Source organism: Phyllobates terribilis, unplaced genomic scaffold, assembly GCF_046119375.1.
Source record: "Phyllobates terribilis strain yellow unplaced genomic scaffold, ASM4611937v1 Scaffold_2__4_contigs__length_985480577, whole genome shotgun sequence".
In the NCBI taxonomy this organism is placed as follows: Eukaryota; Metazoa; Chordata; class Amphibia; order Anura; family Dendrobatidae; genus Phyllobates; species Phyllobates terribilis.
In genome coordinates, this window is record NW_027362762.1 from 937,935,306 (window position 1) to 937,958,773 (window position 23,468).

Sequence of the window (23,468 nt, forward strand, 5' to 3'; positions counted from 1 at the left end):
TTTGCCCAGAAAATGAACTTTAACCCCCAAAACACATTTCAACATCATTGCAGTCCTGCCTTAAAAGGAGCAGCTAACATCGTTTTAGTGATTGATCCATTAACACAGATGTGGGTGTTGATGAGGACAGGGCTGGCGAGTCATGATTAAGTAAGAATGACATCACTGGACACTTTAAAAGGAGGCTGGTTCTTGGTATCATTGTTTCTCTTCAGTTAACCATGGTTATCTCTAAAGAAACACGTGCAGCCATCATTGCACTGCACAAAAATGGCCTAACAGGGAAGAGTATCGCAGCTACAAAGATTGCACCTCAGTCAACAATCTATCGCATCATCAAGAACTTCAAGGAGAGAGCTTCCATTGTTGTCAAAAAGGCTCCAGGGCGCCCAAGAAAGACCAGCAAGCGCCAGGACCGTATCTTAAAACTGTTTCAGCTGCGGGATCGGACTACCAGCAGTGCCGAGCTTGCTCAGGAATGGCCGCAGGCTGGTGTGAGTGCTTCTGCACGCACTGTGAGGTGGAGACTCTTTGAGCTAGGGCTGGTTTCAAGGAGGGCAGCGAAGAACCCACTTCTCTCCAGAAAAAACATCAGGGACCGACTGATATTCTGCAAAAGGTACAGGGAGTGGACTGCTGAGGACTGGGGCAAAGTCATTTTCTCTGATGAATCCCCTTTTCGATTGTTTGGGACATCTGGAAAACAGCTTATTCGAAGAAGAGGTGTGCGCTACCACCAGTCTTGTCTCATGCCAACTGTAAAGCATCCTGAAACCATTCATGTGTGGGGTTGCTTCTCAGCCAAGGGAATCGGCTCACTCACAGTCTTGCCTAAAAACACAGCCATGAATAAAGAATGGTACCAGAATGTCCTCCAAGAGCAACTTCTCCCAACCGTCCAAGAGCAGTTTGGCGCCCAACAATGCCTTTTCCAGCATGATGGAGCACCTTGTCATAAAGCAAAGGTGATAACTAAATGGCTCATGGAACAAAACAGAGATTTTGGCTCCATGGCCTGGAAACTCCCCAGATCTTAATCCCATTGAGAACTTGTGGTCAATCATCAAGAGACGGGTGGACAAACAAAAATCAACAAATTCTGGCAAAATGCAAGCATTGATTATGCAAGAATGGACTGCTATCAGTCAGGATTTGGTCCAAAAGTTGATTGAGAGCATGCCAGGGAGAATTACAGAGGTCTTGAAGAAGAAGGGGCAACACTGCAAATATTGACTTGCTGCATTAACTCATTCTAACTGTCAATATAACCTATTGGTCCTCATAATATGATTGCAATTATATTTCTGTATGTGATATAAACATCAGACAAACCCTAATAAAAACCAGAGGCCAGCAGATCATGTGAAAATATAATTTTGGTGTCATTCTCAAAACTTTTGGCCATGACTGTACAAACTCAAGAAAACCTTCATGAGAAAACATACTGTGAAAAGTCAACCGGGTACTTGGTGTTTTGGATGAGTAGTCCGAGGAAGCTTCCCAACGACTTCTCCTCGCCCCGTTCCTTAGACTGACAGGTCTCTCTTTATGTGTGTGTAAAGAGAGGTACCTGTCAGTCAAGCGGATTGAGGCGGGGAGAAGCTACCAGGGACTGGCTTTGGACTAGTCATCCAAGACACATAGTCCCCAACTGGCTTTTCAAAGTATTGTATGTTTTTTTGGAAACGCGGCATTGTTTGAGAGTATAACATACACAGTCGCCATATCGCAGCCAGTGTCTGATCCATGCTGGCCGTAGTTGAAATCTGCTGTCAGGTTCCCTTTAAATGAAGAGATGTTATTCTAGGATAACAAAATGAACAGAAAAATTCTGCAGGGTTCGGTCGGGCTTAATCAAAGGGAATTAAATATTAATAAAGTTCGATGCTTTTTAAACCTACCTGATTTGATCTTTTGCTGGAGCTGGAATATACCAGGAGTATATGGGCAGACGTGCGTATGGGGTGGTGATCTACGGTAGCTTGGATGACATAAGAGCTTCTTGTGTATAACGTCAGGATGCTCCATTACTAGATGGAGCCCCGGCGTCCAAACATTTGGTCAAAGGGGTGTAGAATGGCCAGTAGGGTGTGAACAGCATACTTTTTAGTCTCCCAGATGCTGATATAGACTACTGGGATCACAACAACAGGTGTTTGCTCCATTCACTACCTATAGGACTGATGGAGACGGCCCAGTACAATGCTTAGCTATCTCTGACAGTCCTATAAAGAATAAATAGGGCTGCAGCAATCATGCACCTTTCCATTCAAATGTAGGGGAAAACAGGACCTCCAAGGGTCAGACATTTATCACCTATCCTATTGAAGGAAAACCCATTTAAAGGGAATGTATTATCAGAAAAAGAACCATCAGGTTTTTGTGCTTTGTTTTTGTTTTTTGCCAATGTTTTTTTTTTTTAATATCACAAACTGTATTAATAAAAATAAATTAGAAATTTTGCATCTTTTACACTTGCCACTATTTTTTTTTTAGACACTAACTTCATGTCGAAAAGAGTTTTCAGCAGGCTCACTGTCATCACAGGCCAGTTTACGATGACTGATAACACCTCTATATACAGTAGATAACATATGATCCCCCATTCACAATAGGTGATGTCACAGCTCACCTCCTCCTCATCTTGTACACTGACTCATAACACCTCTATATACAGTAGATAACACAGGATCCACCATTCACAATAGGTGATGTCACAGCTCACCTCCTCCTGTACAATGACTGATGACACCTGTATATACAGTAGACAACACAGGATCCACCATTCACAATAGGTGATGTCACAGCTCACCTCCTCCTCCTGTACAATGAATGATAACACCTCTATATACAGTAGACAACACAGGATCCACCATTCACAATAGGTGATGTCACAGCTCACTTCCTCCTCCTCCTGTACAATGACTGATGACACTTGTATACACAGTAGACAACACAGGATTCACCATTCACAATAGGTGATGTCACAGCTCACCTCCTCCTCCTCTTGGACAATGACTGATAACACCTCTATATACAGTAGACAACACAGGATTCACCAATCACAATAGGTGATGTCCCAGCTCACCTCCTCCTCTTGTACAATGACTCATAACACCTCTATATACAGTAGATAGCACAGGATACACCAATCACAATAGGTGATGTCACAGCTTACCTCCTCCTCCTCCTGTACAATGACTGATAACACCTTTATATACAGTAGATAACACAGGATCCACCATTCACAATAGGTGAGGTCACAGCTCACCTCCTCCTCCTCCTGTACAATGACTGATAACACCTATACAGTAGATAATACAGGATTCACCAATCACAATAGGTGATTTCACAGCTTACCTCCGCCTCCTCCTGTACAATGACTGATGACACCTTTATATACAGTAGATAACACAGGATCCGCCATTCACAATAGGTGAGGTCACAGCTCACCTCCTCCTCCTGTACAATGACTGATAACACCTATACAGTAGATAATACAGGATCCACCATTCACAATAGGTGATGTCACAGCTCACCTCCCCCTCCTCCTGTACAATGACTGATGACACCTCTATATACAGTAGATAACACAGGATCCACCATTCACAATAGGTGATGTCACAGCTCACCTCCTCCTTTTGTACAATGACTGATGACACCTCTATATACAGAAGATAACACAGGATCCACCATTCACAATAGGTGATGTCACAGCTCACCTCCTCCTCCTGTACAATGACTGATAACACCTCTATATACAGGATCCACCATTCACAATAGTTGATGATGGTACCACCTCCCTTCACAATGACCAATTAGATGCTTCAATATAAAGGTAGGGTAGGGATTTGACCATTGTGGCTAATGTACATGTATTCTTTCCTGAAACAAAAAGAAGTTAAAGGCTGAGTTCACACGATGCGTTTTTAATGCGTTTCCGCGGCGTTTTTGCAGTTGCGGAAACGCATGAAAAACGCATGGTAGAAGGGCAGCAATGTTCCCCAATTGAAATCCGCATGTGCTGTGCCCATGATGCGGATTTTTCCGCAGCGTAAACGCTGCGCTCAAAAATCCGCAGCATGTCAATTAATTTTGCGGAAACGCTGCTTTTTTGGCGCCATTGACTTGCATTAGACCGCATGGAATCTGCATCACTGTATATGTTGATGCGCTTTTCATGCGGTCTAATGTGCGGATGGTACCCGGGTGTGGATGAGAGGACTCTCATCCAGACCCAGGTACCATTAACAAAAAAAAGAATAAAATAAAAAATATATATATACTCACCTTCTGACGGCCCGCGTAGCGCTCCTGCTTGGTTCCCGGCACTTCGCGGTTGAATGAAGAAGGACCTTCGCTGACGTCAGTCATGTGACGCTGACATCGGAAGGTCCTTCAGTCTTCACTGCCGGTAGCCGGGACCGAGCGAAACAGGACACTGGGGGCCATCAGAGGGTAAAGTATATATTTATTTTTTATTTTTTGACATTCACACACTATATAAATCCATGCTGTTTGCATGGATTTATATAGTGTGAAGTTGACAAGCACTTTCCAAGTGATGCTAAAATCGCTTGGAAAGCGCTTCACAAACCGCATGCGAAAAATGCAAGTGAAGAACGCTTCACATCCGCATGTCCCTGGCAGGAAACCGCATGTACAATCCGCATGCGTTTTTTCCTGCCAGGGAGATGCAGAAATGCTCAGGAAAAAATCCTGAGCATTTCTGCATCGTGTGCACATACCCTAAGTCTAAAAAAAACACCCCCAGTGGCCAGTGTGAAAATTGCAAGATTTCTATATTTTATTATTAATAAAGATTGTCATATGGAAAAAAAACATTACCAAAAAAAACCTTTCACATATATTTATTTCTTCTACTTTTAGTGAATGTTGACTTGGTTTTCTGCTTTGAAAAATCTTTACTTGTTGGATGAGACTCTAGCAATGAGCTAATCACAAGATGCCCCCCTCCATCTGCTAAAACTTATAGAGAAACTCTGCAATAAGAGTTTAATTCCTCTACAGCGCCACCCCAGGTGAAATGAAGCATTACACAGTTTTCATTCAAATCAATGAGTTGTCAGTATAAAACAGGACGGGATGGGTCCTCCATAGTAAGAGACGCTCTTTTGTAACCACTCTCAACTCGGAGCAAGAAATGAGGACTCAGCACAGTGGATCCCTCAATAGTAACTCAGATTTGCCCAACTGGGTGTACCTCTTCTAGGATGGTGCCCATACTATTGAATGTGGTGTCCACTGGTGCCAAGGTACAAACTACTCCTAGCCTTTATTGTCCATTTGCTCAATACTAAGATATCAGTGACCATAATTTTTAGGAAACGTTTCAAAAACCATTGATCTTCTGTGTGTAACGAAAACATAACCTGTATTCCCCAAATTCAGTATCCTAAAGATTACACAGAAAATTCCATAGGCTGTTGATTCTCAAGGGGCCCATTCATCTTAGTTATTTGTCCTTAGATAGATGATGCCCTTCTCCCGACACACTTGCTTGATTTGAGCGAGCATGCATTTGCTCACCATGGGAAGTGAGGATTATGCATCGGCCAGACATCTCTGGTGGTGACTTATCTTACCAAAAGAGCAATATGATTGGCCCGTCAAAATTCGACATGCCCAACCTTCTATTCCCCAACATAATCAGTTAGGAAAAAGTTGGTAATCCTCTATACACAGTTGAAATCATCAGGTTTGACTGACTTTTCTCCAGTGTATATGGGGGCCATTACCAAACCTCCAGTCCTTCCAAAAGTCATTAGCATGTTTTGGCCTTTGACTCTCATCTTGTCACCAATCAAATTTATCGTACCCGGCTAAGTGATACTTTGGGTCACTAGGCACAAGGGTTTAACTTTAACAAGGAGAAAACCTGCACCGAGTTTGTATGGAGCTTGAGTTTTCTTTGACTTTCGATAGGTCTAGCTTAAAGATCTTGGACTGATCAGCAATGGTTGACTTGGACTTAGAACGAAGTCTGAGATGCTGCACATACTGTATAGACCACAGATTGAAAACTAATTCATTTATACTGAAATTACCTGTCGCTTCAACCATTCCTTCCAAGATGACCACGATCTCGAAATCTTCTTTTGGTAACTGAGCTTTTGAAACCTCCCAAAATGGGCTGTGCTGATTGATTTCATGGCTTATAATTAGAGGAGAAACCAAAAACAGACGATCATCTCCGGTGTCATATCCGACATTGATGTCCGTCTGGTTCAGTGGTATGAACTCCCCTTCCTTTGTCTGTTTGGATTTGATCAATTTCCCTCTTATTGATGCCTCGACGATGTGTGAGTTCCTAAGATCCCCCACCCGGAACATCAGACACAGTTTTCCATCCCTCATGGAGATGACGGCATTGGTTGAAAAGACCAAAGTCTCAGCCCTCTTTTTGGGTTGGGATATTTTTACAAACATGCAGCCAACCATAAAAGCGTTGACGATTGAACCTAAAACAGACTGTACTAGTAGAAGTATGATACCTTCTGGACACTTGTCCGTGATGACCCTATACCCATAGCCGATAGTTGTCTCTGTCTCTATTGAGAATAAAAAAGCTGAAACAAACCCATTTAGATTATCCACACAAGGACTCCAGTCTTTGTCTTGTAAATGCTCCAGATCTCCTCGAATGTATGCTATAAGCCACCATATCATCCCAAAAAACAACCATGTTATTGTGTACACCATAACAAATATCAACAGGTTGAACCTCCATTTTAGATCCACCAGAGTGGTGAAGATATCACTCAGATAGCGGTAGGTCTCTCGGACATTCCCGTGGTGAACGTTGCACTTTCCATCCTTGCGGACATATCTCTGGATCTTCCGTTTTGTGCATTTTTGCTTGAAGTCCTCCCTGATATGTTTTGGGAGCTTTGATTGCCGTATCGAGATGGGACTCTCCACGTCTTGCTCCATCAGGACTTATCTGATGCTGGGAAGCTGACAACATGAAAAAAAACAAAAAAACAAAAATATTAAAACTATAAGGGGATTTAAAAAAAAGAAGAAGTAATACATTTGTGAAGAAAACAGAAAATAAGTTAAACTGCAAAATCATATATGAGGGGTAACCCGTAATAACAAATCTCGAAACATTGGCATTGGACATTCAGTTGATCTCTCATTTACTTAAAGGGGGTGTCTGGTTTAGAAAACTCATGTTTTCGTACAATTAGGGAATTCTTAATTTAGGTAAAGTACAGGGTTATCCTTTGTTCAGGATCCTCCTATCTTGGCTAGAGTTAATAGTGGTAATAAAGAGCATGTCTATGTATGGAGGACCAGTCCTGTCCTGTGTCTATTGATTTGTGGAATACCTAATTTTACCTGTAGAGGCGCTGCAGGGAAAGTGAACAATTACTGCTGGACTCTGAGAAATTCCAAAATGTGTTCTTTTAATTGTATTTACTCTTTATGATCAGTTTATTGTCCTCCTGAGTCCCTTCTAACAGGTCTAGATTGTCTTGGGTGGACAACCCCATTAAGGGTTGAGTATGAGGCCACTTAACACCCATTTCTTATAAAGATTGAATTGAGAATGATCCAATGATCTTAAGCAATTCCTATAATACTCCTGTCTGGATGACAATGCCTTGATGAATTATGACAGATGATCCACTACCAAGCCAAATTTTACCCCTTAAAGGGAATCTGTCAGTAGGATTCTCCCTTCTAAGCCATCTATATGGGTATGTAGGTAATAGAAAGTTGAATAGAATGATACCTTGATATCTGTGATGCAATATTTTATTCCCGAGAAATGCACGTTTTTATTCATATGCAATTAAGCTGTTAAGATCTATTGGCCGGAAATAGATCTTCCTGAGAATCTGCCTCCAGGGCTTATTTTAAATGAAAGGGGGAGTTACCAGTGTGAGACATGTAATGACTGACAGTCTGCTCTCCTGATCTACATCAGGTAACACCTGGTAACACCTTCTTTCATTTACAATAAGCTCTAGAAGCAGGTTCTCAGGGAGATCTATGCCCCGCCCATAGATCCTAACAGCTCACTAACATATTAAGAAAAATGTGGACTAATCTAGAATAAGACATTAGATCACAGCTATCAAGGTATCATTTTATTAAACTATTTATGATTTGCGTGCCTATATAGACGGCTTAGGAGGGTTAACAGATTCCCTCTAATATCTTGATTCCTCCCCAAAACAACTTTCCTCAAAGATATATGATCTTTAAAAAAATTGAAAAATTCTAAATTTGGGTTATTAAAGAATTATATCTCCTGCAGTGTCTTAGAAAAAAAGTTAGATGTTATTGGTAGGCGTGATAAAGCCCCCGTAGACATTAGACTAACGTCGGCTGAAACCGGCGATACCGACAGCATCAGCTGACAGTCTAATGTGTACAGAAGCCCCTGACAGATGATGTCAGGGAAGATAAGGATCCAGCATGTCCGATTTCAGACTGCTAATCCTTTTGTTGTCTAAGAAATAAGCCTCTGCCAAAGTAGTCTGGCAGCGGCTCTCTCATAGAGAACACAAGTGCATGCGGCAAAGCGAGCACTCCTGGGTATGGGAGAGATGGGCAAGATGGATGCCCGGCCAAACAATCGGCCAGACAATTGTTAGCTATCTAAAGTTTATCTGGGCTTTAAAGCGGTGACCCTCAAGGGTCTTTGGATTGTCCAACGGAAATTAGTGGATGTCTCATTTACATGTTGGATGCTACAAGATTCAATTCATCGAAAGTAAGCCTATATTTCTGAACTGAACCCAACCCCTAACTAGGCAGACTCGGAAGGACACAAGGGCATCTGGGGAAAAGGTACAAAGGAGGCCACTGTGACTAGAGGGCCTACAAGGATTAGCACTTTCCTTGATTGCTATTACATAGACAAATGGCTAGTTAAAGGGGTTGACCGCTTAGAATCTTTATTTTAACAATTGTGTTGGACGACATGATCTTGTGGCAATTACTAATATATAAGTATTACAGGCTGAGCCCTGATCCCCTGAGCCTGTAACATGGAGCTCGGGGAGTGCTGCCCCAACACATTTGTATTCCTCCCGCACCAGATTTGGCCGGCCATTCCCAGATCTGACAAGCTGTCCCTTGAGACTAACAGCAAGTTCTCATTTCAACTGTACCTGTGTTCTCAGAACTACCTGTCAGGCTCGGCCTAAGCCACACATGTCAAACTCTGGTCCATGGGCCAAATCTGGCCTGCAGGGTGGTTATATTTGGCCCCCGACACCAGAACCGCCACCTCTATGTGGGGCCCATTATTCTGTATGGAGGACTATGTGAGGCCCATTATTCTGTATGGAGGACTATGTGGGGTCCATTATACTGTATGGAGGACTATGTGGGGGCATTATTCTGTATGGAGGACTATGTGGTGCTATTATACTGTATGAAGGACTATGTGGGGCCATTATACTGTATGAAGGACTATGTGGGGCCATTATACTGTATGGAGCACTATGTGGGGCCCATTATTCTGTATAGGGGACTATGTGGGGTCCATTATACTGTATGGAGGACTATGTGGGGCCATTATACTGTATGAAGGACTATGTGGGGTCCATTATACTGTATGGAGGACTATGTGGGGCCATTATACTGTATGAAGGACTATGTGGGGCCATTATACTGTATGGAGCACTATGTGGGGCCCATTATTCTGTATAGGGGACTATGTGGGGCCATTATTCTGTATGGAGGACTATGTGGGGCCCATTATTCTGTATTGAGGACTATGTGGGGCCCATTATTCTGTATGGAGGATCATGTGGGGCCATTATACTATATGGAGGACTATGTGGGGCCAATTATACTGTATGGAGGACTATGTGGGGCCCATTATACTGTATGGAGTATCATGTGGGGCCATTATACTATATGGAGGACTATGTGGGGCCCATTATACTGTATGGAGGACTATGCGGGGCCATTATACTGTATGGAGGACTATGTGGGGCCATTATACTGTATGGAGGATTATGTGGGGCCATTATACTGTATGGAGGATTATGTTGGGCCATTATACTGTGTGGAGGACGATGTGGGGCCATTATACTGTATGGAGGACTATGTGGGGCCCATTATTCTGTATGGAGGATCATGTGGGGCCATTATACTGTATGGAGGACTATGTGGGGCCCATTATTCTGTATGGAGGACTATGTGGGGCCCATTATTCTGCATGGAGGATCATGTGGGGCCATTATACTATATGGAGGACTATGTGGGGCCCATTATACTGTATGGAGGACTATGCGGGGCCATTATACTGTATGGAGGACTATGCGGGGCCATTATACTGTATGGAGGACTATGTGGGGCCATTATACTGTATGGAGGACTATGTGGGGCCCATTATTCTGTATGGAGGATTATGTGGGGCCATTATACTGTGTGGAGGACGATGTGGGGCCATTATACTGTATGGAGGACTTTGTGGGGCCCATTATTCTGTATGGAGGATCATGTGGGGCCATTATACTGTATGGAGGACTATGCGGGGCCATTATACTGTATGGAGGACTATGTGGGGCCATTATACTGTATGGAGGACTATGTGGGGCCCATTATTCTGTATGGAGGATTATGTGGGGCCATTATACTGTGTGGAGGACGATGTGGGGCCATTATACTGTATGGAGGACTTTGTGGGGCCCATTATTCTGTATGGAGGATCATGTGGGGCCATTATACTGTGTGGAGGACTATGTGGGGCCATTCATTCTGTATGGAGGACTATGTGGGGCCCATTATTTTGTATGAAGGATCATGTGGGGCCATTTTATACTGTATGGAGGACTATGTGGGGCCATTATACTGTATGGAGGATTATGTGGGGCCATTATACTGTGTGGAGGAGGACGATGTGGGGCCATTATACTGTATGGAGGACTATGTGGGGCCATTATTCTGTATATAGGACTATGTGGGGCCATTATACTGTATGGAGGACTATGTGGGGCCATTATTCTGTATGTAGGACTATGTGGGGCCATTATTCTGTATGTAGGACTATGTGGGGCCATTATACTGTATGGAGGACTATGTGGGGCCATTATTCTGTATGTAGGACTATGTGGGGCCATTATACTGTATGGAGGACTATGTGGGGCCATTATACTGTATGGGGGACTATGTGGGGCCCATTATTCTGTATGGAGGACTATGTGGGGCCATTATACTGTATGGAGGACTATGTGGGGCCCATCATTCTGTATGGAGGACTATGTGGGGCCCATTTTTCTGTATGGAGGATCATGTGGGGCCATTATTCTGTATGGAGGACTATGTGGGGCCCATCATTCTGTATGGAGGACTATGTGGGGCCCATTATTCTGTATGGAGGATCATGTGGGGCCATTATACTGTATGGAGGACTATGTGGGGCCATTATACTGTATAGAGGATTATGTGGGGCCATTATACTGTGTGGAGGACGATGTGGGGCCATTATACTGTATGGAGGACTATGTGGGGCCCATTATTCTGTATGGAGGATCATGTGGGGCCATTATACTGTATGGAGGACTATGTGGGGCCCATCATTCTGTATCGAGGACTATGTGGGACCCATTATTCTGTATGGAGGCTCATGTGGCATTATACTATATGGAGGACTATGTGGGGCCATTATTGTTATGTTCTGCTACCAGAGCTAAGGAAAGAGAGGAGATCTGTCCCTACGATAGAACTCAGCTGAATCCCTACGATGTAACAGGGGACCTGATCCTGCGATCAGACCTGCTAAAGTCCTAAGCTAGTCTGTACGGAGACCTATAGATGTAGGGAAGGAATCCCTACAAGTACTAAGGACTGGGAGGAATATGGGACACCTCCTAACAGAAATAGTAGCAGACAGACGAACAAACAAAATATATAGAACATAGAGGTCAGTAGACCAAGCAAACTAACAGAGCAAGACACAGAGCACAGGCTAGCTAGAAAGTAGATATACAATGAAGTCCAGCAAAGCCAGATGGGCGGAGCAGGATTAAATAGGCCAACAAGGTCATGTGACCAGCAAAGGAAAAAAAACCTAAGAGCAAGGTTCTAACAGTACCCCCCCTTCTAAGAGGATCCTCCGGATCCCCTAGGACCAGGCTTATCAGGAAATCTCCTGTGAAACGCTCTGATAAGTCTGGACGCGGAAACATCATCCGACCTCACCCAAGAGTTATCCTCGGGACCGAAACCTTTCCAGGCCACAAGATACTGCAAACTACATCTATACCGTCTAGAGTTAAGGATGCGAGAAATTTCATATTCCCCGTCCTCCACCACCGGAGGAACAGAGGCAGAGGCGTCACAATCCGATACAACAGCTTTTTTCAACAGAGAAACATGAAATACCGGATTAATTCTCCAGGAGGTAGGAACCTCCAACCTAACAGCAGATTGGTTGACAACCTGAAGCACCTTAAAGGGCCCTACAAACTTGGGACCCAATTTCTTTGAAGGAATCCTCAACCGCAGATTCCTAGAGGACAACCAAACCATGTCACCAACAGCGAACAAAACCTCCTTGTCGTTTCCTATCAAAGTAGTCTTTAGATTTTCTGTTGGCCTCCTGAAGATTACCACGCACATCCGTCCAAACTCTCTCCAAATCACCGGAAAAATTCTCCTCCTCAGGCACGGCAGATCCCAACTTGGAGAACGACCCAAACGACGGATGTCTCCCAGAACAACAAAAAAAAGGCGAACAACCAGCAGAAGAAGATGTATGATTGTTCAGAGCAAATTCAGCAAGTGGCAAAAACTCAGACCACCCCTCTTGATTGTCTGCCACAAAACAACGCAAGAACTGCTCAACATCCTGGTTTTTCCTTTCTGTCTGGCCATTAGATTCAGGATGATATCCGGACGAGAACGACAAATGAACTCCCAACCTATCACAAAAGGCACGCCAAAAACGAGCCACGAACTGAGGACCCCTATCAGAAACAATGTCAGTAGGAACGCCATGAAGTCTGACAATTTACTTGACAAAGGCCTTAGCGAGAGTTTTAGCGCAGGGCAGTTTGACGAAAGGAACCAAGTGACACATCTTGCTAAAACGGTCCACGACCACCCAGATGACAGTAAAACCCTCAGAGGGGGGAAGGTCAGTTATAAAGTCCATAGCCAAATGTGTCCAAGGAGCACTGGGAACCTCCAAAGGACAAAGCAACCCCGCAGCAGGAGTATGTGAGGACTTAGATCTAGCACATATAGTACATTGACGCACCCACTTAATGACTTCCTTCTGCCATCCAGGCCACCAAAAACTGCGACCCACCAGTCTCTTGGTCTCAGAGATTCCGGGATGACCTGCCAACCGAGATTCGTGACACTCAACAAACAAATCTCTCCTAAAGGTCCCAGGCACAAACAACCTTCCATGAGGAGTGTTAGAAGGGGCATTCTCCTGTGCTTTAAGAATCTCATTTTCCAAAACGGAGTCCAAAGCAGCTATCACAACACCTTCTTGTAAAATGTTCTCCTCTTTCTCAGCACCGACTATGGGAGAAAAACTGCGAGACAAGGCATCCGCCTTAACATTCTTAGTACCAGGGATGTAAGTAACGGAGAAATTAAACCGCGAGAAAAACAGTGCCCACCTAGCCTGACGGGCATTCAGGCGCTTGGCAGCATCAAGATATATCAGATTTTTATGATCCGTAAGAACCTGAACGGGAAATTCCGCACCTTCCAAGAAGTGGCGCCAGTGTTCAAATGCGAGTTTAATAGCCAATAATTCCCGATTACCAATATCGTAATTCAGTTCAGTCTCCGAAAATTTTTTTGAAAAAAAGGCACAGGGATGTAATCCATCCCCGTTATCCTGAGACAATACTGCGCCAACCCCCACAGAGGAAGCATCAACCTCAACCAAAAACGGCCTAGTAACATCAGGCTGCATAAGGATGGGAGCAGAGGTGAACCTCTCCTTGAGATACACAAAAGCTTCAATGGCCTCAGAAGACCACTGAACCGCATCAGCACCTTTCCTGGTGAGATCAGTCAGAGGTTTGACAATACTAGAAAAATTTTTTATGAATTTTCTGTAGTAATTGGCGAAACCCAAAAACCTCTGTATCGATTTCAAACCAATAGGCCTAGGCCATTCCTGCACAGCCTGAACCTTAACCGGATCCATCTCAAAACCTTTGCTGGAGATAATGTAGCCCAAAAAACTAATTCTCTGTACAGCGAACTCACATTTCTCCAGCTTAGCAAAAAGCGAATTGTCCATTAATAACTGTAATACCTCACGCACGCTCCGCCAATGAGACTCCAGATCCGGCGAATAAATCAAAATGTCATCCAAATACACAACCACATTTTTACCGATCAAAGGTCTAAGGATGTCATTAATCAGATTCTGAAAAAATGCAGGAGCATTAGTAAGACCAAAAGGCATAACCAGATTCTCAAAATGACCCACAGGAGTGTTAAAAGCAGTCTTCCATTCATCACCCTCCTTCATGCGCAACAGATTGTATGCCCCCTTAAGGTCAATTTTAGAGAACCACTTGGCCCCCATTAACTGGTTAAACAGATCAGGAATCAATGGCAGTGGGTAAGGATTGCGTACAGTAATTTTGTTAATCTCACGAAAATCCAGACAAGGACGTAAACCGCCGTCCTTTTTTTTTACAAAAAAAAATCCAACCGCCACAGGAGACTTAGAGGGCCTAATGTGACCGGCGGCCAAACTTGTCTGTATGTATTCCTCCAAAGCCTTCCTCTCAGGAATAGTAAGGTTAAATAAACGACTTTTAGGAAGAGTCGCTCCAGGGACAAATTCAATAGAACAATCATAGTCTCTATGGGGAGGCAAAACCTGCGATTCCTTCTCAGAAAAAACTCTCCAAAAATCCTGAATAGGAACAGGCAATTCTCCCCTATCCAAAGCTGCAATACGCCCGTTACAACACTTGTCATAACATTTATGGCTCCGGGATTTAATTTCACTGGTAGACCAATCCAGTACAGGATTGTGAAATTTTAACCAGGGCAATCCCAATATTACTGGAGAAGGCAAGTTATTCAACACTACCAAATCCAATTTCTCATGGTGAACACCATTAATAGTGAGAGGAAATTCACAGACCTTGAGAGTAATATTCTTCAAAGGGGAACCATCCACAGAAACCACAGCAATGGGGGATGATAAAGGTTCAGGTTTTAAATTGAGTCTTTCCACGAATCCCCCATCAATTACATTCAGAGTAGACCCGCAATCAACAAACACCCGAAATTCCATTAATTTTTTCTGAGCAATCGTGGAAGCAGCTAAAAATATACCCTTGGAATTTAAACAGGCAATACGGGCGTGACTGACCTTTTTTTTTTCTTTCTTCATACGAAGCTCACAGCCTTTAATCAAATGACCAGATTTTCCGCAATAGAAACACAAGCCTTCAGAAAATCGACGGTCTTTTTCTTGAGAGCGAGGTGCCACCGATCCAATCTCCATCGGTTCACCACTGTTAGTACACACATTCTCATAACCAGAAACTGACATAGCGGAGGATTTGCTCTCATTAACCCTAGCACGCAGTCTTCTATCCACCCGTATAGCTAATTGCATAGCCTGTTGCAAATCTTCAGGTGTAGGATAAGCAATTAGCAGGTCTTTAACCCTTTCACTGAGCCCAGCAAGAAATAGACTTTTCAGAGCAGAATCGTTCCACCCTGTTTGAGTAGACCAACGACGGAAATGAGTACAATATTTTTCCACATTACCTGATCCCTGTTTTAAACGTCTTAACTCAGTCTCAGCTGATGCGACACGGTCAGGATCATCATATAATAGTCCCAAAGCAGAAAAAAAACTATCCACTGATCTGAAGCATGTATCACTAGGTTGCAAAGAAAAGGCCCACTCCTGAGGCTCTTTGCGCAAAAGTGACATTATGAACCCTACGCGCTGGGATTCATCCCCAGAGGACTTAGGTCTCAAACGAAAATACAATAAGCAAGCATTTTTAAATGAAAAAAATTCTCGGTGTTCACCAAAAAATAAATCCGGCAAACATACCTTAGGCTCCAAGAAATGTGCTCCAGGACAGCTACTCACGTGCTGACGGAGCTCGGCCACCTCCAGAGAGAGTCCCTGCAGACGATGAGCCAAATCCTGAACCGACACCATGATGGAACAGAAAAATCTTTCCTTAGAGAATTTGCAGGCTGGACTTACTGTTATGTTCTGCTACCAGAGCTAAGGAAAGAGAGGAGATCTGTCCCTACGATAGAACTCAGCTGAATCCCTACGATGTAACAGGGGACCTGATCCTGCGATCAGACCTGCTAAAGTCCTAAGCTAGTCTGTACGGAGACCTATAGATGTGGGGAAGGAATCCCTACAAGTACTAAGGACTGGGAGGAATATGGGACACCTCCTAACAGAAATAGTAGCAGACAGATGAACAAACAAAATATATAGAACATAGAGGTCAGTAGACCAAGCAAACTAACAGAGCAAGACACAGAGCACAGGCTAGCTAGAAAGTAGATATACAATGAAGTCCAGCAAAGCCAGAAGGGCGGAGCAGGATTAAATAGGCCAACAAGGTCATGTGACCAGCAAAGAAAAAAAAACCTAAGAGCAAGGTTCTAACAATTATACTGTATGGAGGACTATATGGGGCCCTTTATTCTGTATGGAGGACTATGTGGGGCCCTTTATTCTGTATGGAGAACTATGTGGAGCCCTTTATTCTGCATGGAGAACTATGTGGGGCCCATCATTCTGTATGGAGGACTATGTTGGGCCCTTTATTCTGTATGGAGGACTATGTGGGGCCCATTATTCTGTATGGAGGATCATGTGGGGCCATTATACTGTATGGAGGACTATGTTGGGCCCATCATTCTGTATGGAGGACTAAGTGGGGCCATTATTCTGTATGGAGGATTATGTGGGGCCATTATACTGCATGGAGGACTATGTGGGGCCCATTATTCTGTATGGAGGACTATGTGGGGCCATTATTCTGCATGGAGGACTATGTGAGGCCCATTATTCTGTATGGAGGACTATATGGGGCCCATTATACTGTAAGGAGGACTATGTGGTGCCCATTATTCTGTATGGAAGACTAGGTGAGGCCCATTATTTTGTATGGAGGACTATGTGGTGCCCATTATTCTGTATGGAGGACTATGTGGGGCCCATTATACTGTATGGAGGACTATGTGGGGCCCATTATTCTGTATGGAGGCCTATGTGGCGCCCATTATTCTATATGGAGGACTATGTGGAGACATTATTCTGTATGGAGGACTATGTGGGGCCAATTATTCTGTAGGGAGGACTATGTGGGGCCTTTTATTCTGTATGGACGACTATGTGGGGCCATTATTCTGCATGGAGGACTATGTGGGGACATTATTCTGTATGGAGGGCTATGTGCGGCCCTTTATTCTGTATGGAGGACTATGTGGGGCCATTATTCTGTATGGAGGACTATGTGGGGCCATTATTCTGTATGGAGGACTATGTGGGGCCCATTATTCTGTATGGAAGACTATGTGGGGCCATTATTCTGTATGGAAGACTATGTGGTGACCATTATTCTGTATGGAAGACTATGTGGTGCCCATTATTCTGTATGGAAGACTATGTGAGGCCCATTATTCTATATGGCGGACCATGTGGGGCCCATTATACTGTATGGAGGACTATGTGGGGCTCATTATTCTGTATGGAGGCCTATGTGGGGCCCATTATTCTGAATGGAGGACTATGTGGGGACATTACTCTGTATGGAGGACTATGTGGTGCCCATTATTCAGTAAGGAGGACTATGTGGGGCCCATTATAATGTATGGAGGACTCTGTGGGGCCCATTATTCTTTATGGAGGCCTATGAGGCGCCCATTATTCTGTATGGAGGACTATATGGGGCCCATTATTCTGTAGGGAGGACTATGTGGGGCCCTTTATTTTGTATGGAGGACTATGTGGGGCCATTATTCTTTATGGAGGACTATGTGGGGACATTATTCTGTATGGAGGACTATGTGGGGCCATTATTCTGTATGGAGGACTATGTGGGGCCCATTATTCTGTATGGAGGACTATGTGGGGCCCATTATTCTGTATGGAAGACTATGTGGGGTCCATTATTCTGTATGGAGGACTATGTGGGGACATTACTCTGTATGGAGGACTATGTGGGCCCATTATTCTGTATGGAAGACTATGTGGTGCCCATTATTCTGTATGGAAGACTATGTGGTGCCCATTGTTCTGTATGGAGGACTTGTAAAGGACATATTGATACTCATGCTAGAGCAACTCCATTTTGTCTGCTTGCTTTAAAATCATATTATTATCACTCCATGCATAACATACATTCTTTCTTTCTCTTCCCATGCAACTTTCTCACACTAACTTTTTCTCAAGAGAACATTCTGCGAGACACTCTGCTCCTGTTATCTAACTAGTCTAGGCCAGGATTGACCTTGTAAATTTCCAGCGTGCTTCGAACTAACGATAATATGACCATATATGTGTTTCCGTAATAATTGTACTAACATTGGTTCAAGCCTGTAGTACGGCAGTAGATGATTGGACATTAATAAACTCAAAACAATATAAAATGCTAAGCAAAATAAACGGGATCAGAGATTCTTTGAATCCTCCCAATACAGAGCACGCATTGCCTCCTTTTGGTTTTCTGTGAATTGCGCAATCAACATAATAATTTGGCACTCACTTGGTCAACCGTGAAGGGTTATTGCCCTCCCTGAACAGACTATGTGGGGACATTATTCTGTATGGAGGACTATGTGGGGCCCATTATACTGTATGGAGGACTATGTGGGGCCCATTATTCTGTATGGAGGACTATGTGGGGCCCATTATACTGTATGGAGGACTATGTGGGGCCCATTATTCTGTATGGAGGACTATGTGAGGCCCATTATTCTGTATGGAAGACTATGTGAGGCCCATTATTCTATATGGAGGACTATGTGGTGCCCATTATTCTGTATGGAGGACCATGTGGGGCCCATTATACTGTATGGAGGACTATGTGGGGCCCATTATACTGTATGGAGGACTATGTGGGGCCCATTATTCTGTATGGATGACTATGTGGGGCCCATTATACTGTATGGAGGACTATGTGGTGCCCATTATTTTGTATGGAGGACTATGTGGGGCCCATTATACTGTATGGAGGACTATATGGGGCCCATTATACTGTATGGAGGACTATGTGGTGCCATTATTCTGTATGGAGGACTATTTGGGGCCCATTATACAGTATGGAGGACTATGCGTGGCCCATTATTCTGTATGGAGGACTATGTGAGGCCTATTATATTGTATGGAGGATTATGTGGGGCCCATTATTTTGTATGAAGGCCTAGGTGGGGCCCATTATTTTGTATGAAGGACTATGTGAGGCCCATTATACTATATGGAAGACTATGTGGGGCCCATTATACTGTATGGAGGACTATGTGGGTCCCAGTATACTGTATGGAGGACTATGTGGGGCCCATTATTCTGTATGGAGGACTATGTGGTGCCCATTATTCTGTATGAAGGACTATGTGGGGCCTATTATACTATATGGAGGACTATGTGAGGCCCATTGTACTGTATGGAAGACTATGTGGGGCCCATTATACTGTATGGAGGACTATGTGGGGCCCATTATTCTGTATGGATGACTATGTGGGACCCATTATACTGTATGGAGGACTATGTGGTGCCCATTATTTTGTATCGAGGACTATTTGGGGCCCATTATACTGTATGGAGGACTATGTTGTGCCCATTATACTGTATGGAGGACTATGCGAGGCCCATTATTCTATATGGAGGACTATGTGAGGCCTATTATATTGTATGGAGGATTATGTGGGGCCCATTATTTTGTATGAAGGCCTAGGTGGGGCCCATTATTCTGTATGGAGCACTATGTGGGGCCCATTATACTGTATGGAGGACTATGCGAGGCCCATTATTCTATATGGAGGACTATGTGAGGCCTATTATATTGTATGGAGGATTATGTGGGGCCCATTATTTTGTATGAAGGCCTAGGTGGGGCCCATTATTCTGTATGGAGCACTATGTGGGGCCCATTATACTGTATGGAGGACTATGCGAGGCCCATTATTCTATATGGAGGACTATGTGAGGCCTATTATATTGTATGGAGGATTATGTGGGGCCCATTATTTTGTATGAAGGCCTAGGTGGGGCCCATTATTCTGTATGGAGCACTATGTGGGGCCCATTATACTGTATACTGTTTGGCCCGCGACTGTGTCCAAGTTTTTTCATTTTGGCCCTCTGTGTGTTTAAGTTTGACATCCCTGACCTAAGCGATGCCGAGAGTGTTAGGACAGGAGACTGTGAGCACGTGTGTTAGGAAGTGCCATTGCTGTGACCTGGAGATACTTATATTGTTATTCATAAAGACAGGGCACACAGAAGTTTGAGGGCCTTTTTTTTACCTCAGCACCTCTGTTATCTCCATTAGTATTAGTGGCGGTCACCATTTTAAGGCGGCGGCCATTTTAACTCTTTATGGATTACCTCCCTAGAAAAAATGATTGTGATTTGCTAATGAAATGTATTTAGGAATTTATAATCACATTTCCTTTAGATATTTTTTTCTTTCTTTTTATTCCCGGAGAACCCCTTTAAGTTGTGTCTGACAGTCTGGTTGCCACGAATACACTGCCTTAAGAATGAGGGTTGCTAAGAAGCTCCTCCCTAGCAACCAGTCATCAGTTCAAGACAGGACTATGATTGAGCTAATGAAAGTGCAAAAGGGACAGGAATTATAACAGGACTTAACTCTTGCTTTTCTCTACCACTACCTACTGGTCCTAGTGGTTGTCCAGTGGCTGAACCTCCACCAGTCCAGCCATTTCCTAGCAATCAGTCAGGAGACCCCTGCATTTAATGGCGTTTTTATATTTCAGGGGGCAGAGTTCCTATTTTCTTGTTATTTTCTTGGAACTATCTTAACCCATTTTGGCACCATGACATACCAGTACGCTTCATACTGGGCAGGCTTAGGCTGTGTTATACTGCCGGCATTGGCCTTTAAAAGCAGTAAACAAAGCTGTCTTTAATCGCCACTGTTTAACCATTAATGACTACGGCATTAAAATGGCGCTATCTTGATAATGGTTTTGGCGCCCATTTGCCCCCTGTGACACGATCGCAGGGAGCCGATGGGTTGCCATAGCAGCAGGAGGCCTACTAAAGGCTCCTGGTGCTGCTGCTGCCATCTTGGTACTCCTGTGAAGCTCTGCCTCAGGTTGGGCTTCATAGGAGATGTGATTTTTAGGGTGTACTGTAATATTGAAGTATAAGAATTAAATGAATATGTAAAATTTAATAAAGATAATGTGTAGAAAAAAAACTAAAATATGAATGTCTCCCACTTTCCCCAGTTAAAAATATAGAAATCAAAAAATTAAAAAAAAGTAAATTCGGTATTGCCACATCTGTAAAAGTCTCATCTGTCAAAATATAAAATGATTTAACCCATAAGATAAATGCCATAAAGAAATAAAAATCAAAACGCAAGAATTTTTTTCCGACAGCCACACTTCCCCCCCAAAAATTCAATAAAAGGATAAAAGGCGAAATGTCTTATGTACCGTACAACGGTACCACTAAAAACGACTGCTCGGCACGCAAAAATTAAACCTTGACATAGAAAATTTTAAAAGTTACAGATCTCAGAATTTTTTTTTTAGATTTTTTAATAAAGTTCAGAATTTTGTTAAAAATTCAGCTTCGTCTCGGTCGTACTGAGTTGGAGAATTGTGAATCTTTTTTTTTTTTTTTTTTTTTACTGCACAATGAACAGTGGAAAAATAAAACCCCCAAAATAATGTTGGAATTGTATTTTTTTCACCATTTCACTTGAATTTTTTTCCCATTTTCAGGACAGATAAAAGAATTACAAACTTACTGACGGATTCTCAGTTAACTCATTCTGCAGCCAGCAATGGAAAACATAAGACTAAGCTACAAAGGGCAAACGGAGCAAAACTTTTAATCAAACCCAATTGCAAACATTATTTTAAGCCCCAAATACATGCATTTAAGTAAGACAAAAAAATTGTCCCCAAGAAACGTGCCACCTGTGTGCTTCTATGGAACAATATGAGCGATCGGTAAAAATTCAGTGATCATAATGTGTTACCTATTGTATCCAATACCATGTAGAACAATACCCGGTAATGGACCCCAGTCTTTATTTGTCTTCCTCTGCTTTACACGGTTTATGGTTTTTATTACACATAAATCGTGATCTTTTCCTTTCTGCGCTCAAGGGCAGCGGCAATAGGAAATGTACATGTAACTGCATTGCCACTTTAAATTGGGTCACATTGGGGAAATGTATATAGTGCTGACATAACACAGCCAAACACTATACATTTTTCATAAGCATTTGGAGCCATGAGCTGGCCTCAAAACTAAATTAGTTTTTGTGTTTTTTTCCCCTAAAATGTAGTGGAACCAGTAGCTTTTCTACTGGGGGACAGAGGGTATGGTCGCCCCGGGCCCCATGCTCAGAGGGGCCCAACCGGAGCTACGCTACCCTTAACTGTATCGGCGTGCTCAGCTCGTCGATAAAGTTAAGCCTCGCGGTAGAGACACGATCCCCCTGCACTACTGCTCTCCGTTATGTAGACTGCAGGTCGCTTTAAACCTGCGGTCTACAGAACGGCTGAAGCTCCGGCGCACACACAGGACATCAAGGTCCTGGCCGCGGTGACGTCATCGCGCTGTGCCTCTGACGTCCTGTGCGTGCGTCGGTGCTATGACGGTGCGTTGGTCCCCCCGAGCCTTACCGGAGGACTCATCAGGATCCTGGATTAGGTGAGTATATAATGTTTTTTTATTTTAATTAAAACTTGTGGGGGCATCATTAACAATGGGGGTCCCTGAAACAGTGGGGTGGGGAGGGTGGAGGGCTCATACATTATATGAACAAGTGTGGGGCCCAAAATACAGTTTGGGGGGCTATTGTGGTGCCCATTATACAGTGTAGGAGCTAAAGTAGGGACATTATACACTTTGGGGGCTAATGTCTGGCCCATTTTATAATTTAGGTGCTATTGTGGGGGCAATTATACAGTGTAGAAGCTAAAGTGGCGGCAATTATACAGTATAGGAGCTAATGTGGGGCCCATTATACAGTTTGGGGCTTAATGCGGGGGCAATAATACAGTTTAGGGGCTAATGTGGGGCTCATTATACAGTGTGGGAGCTAATGTGGGGACCATTATACAGTTTGGAGCTTACTGTGGGGGGCCATTATACAGTTTGGAGCTAATGTGGAGCCCATTATACAGTTTGGGGGTTAATGCGGGGGCAATAATACAGTTTAGGGGCTAATGTGGGGCTCATTATACAGTGTGGGAGCTAATGTGGGGACCATTATACAGTTTGGGGCTTACTG

The 23,468-nt window shown here is 43.6% G+C and overlaps 1 protein-coding gene across 4 annotated transcripts in view; it reads right to left on the minus strand.

Moving 5' to 3' along the window:
- KCNJ6 (potassium inwardly rectifying channel subfamily J member 6) overlaps positions 1-23,468 on the minus strand; it is a 296,106-nt gene that overhangs the window by 39,748 nt on the left and 232,890 nt on the right. For all 4 annotated transcript variants that reach the window (XM_073668411.1, XM_073668412.1, XM_073668414.1 and 1 more), the window contains exon 2: positions 6,069-6,978. In XM_073668411.1, coding sequence (XP_073524512.1) covers positions 6,069-6,954 — 886 coding nt within the window. In that variant the 5' untranslated portion in view covers positions 6,955-6,978. The remainder of the gene's footprint in view (positions 1-6,068; positions 6,979-23,468) is intronic.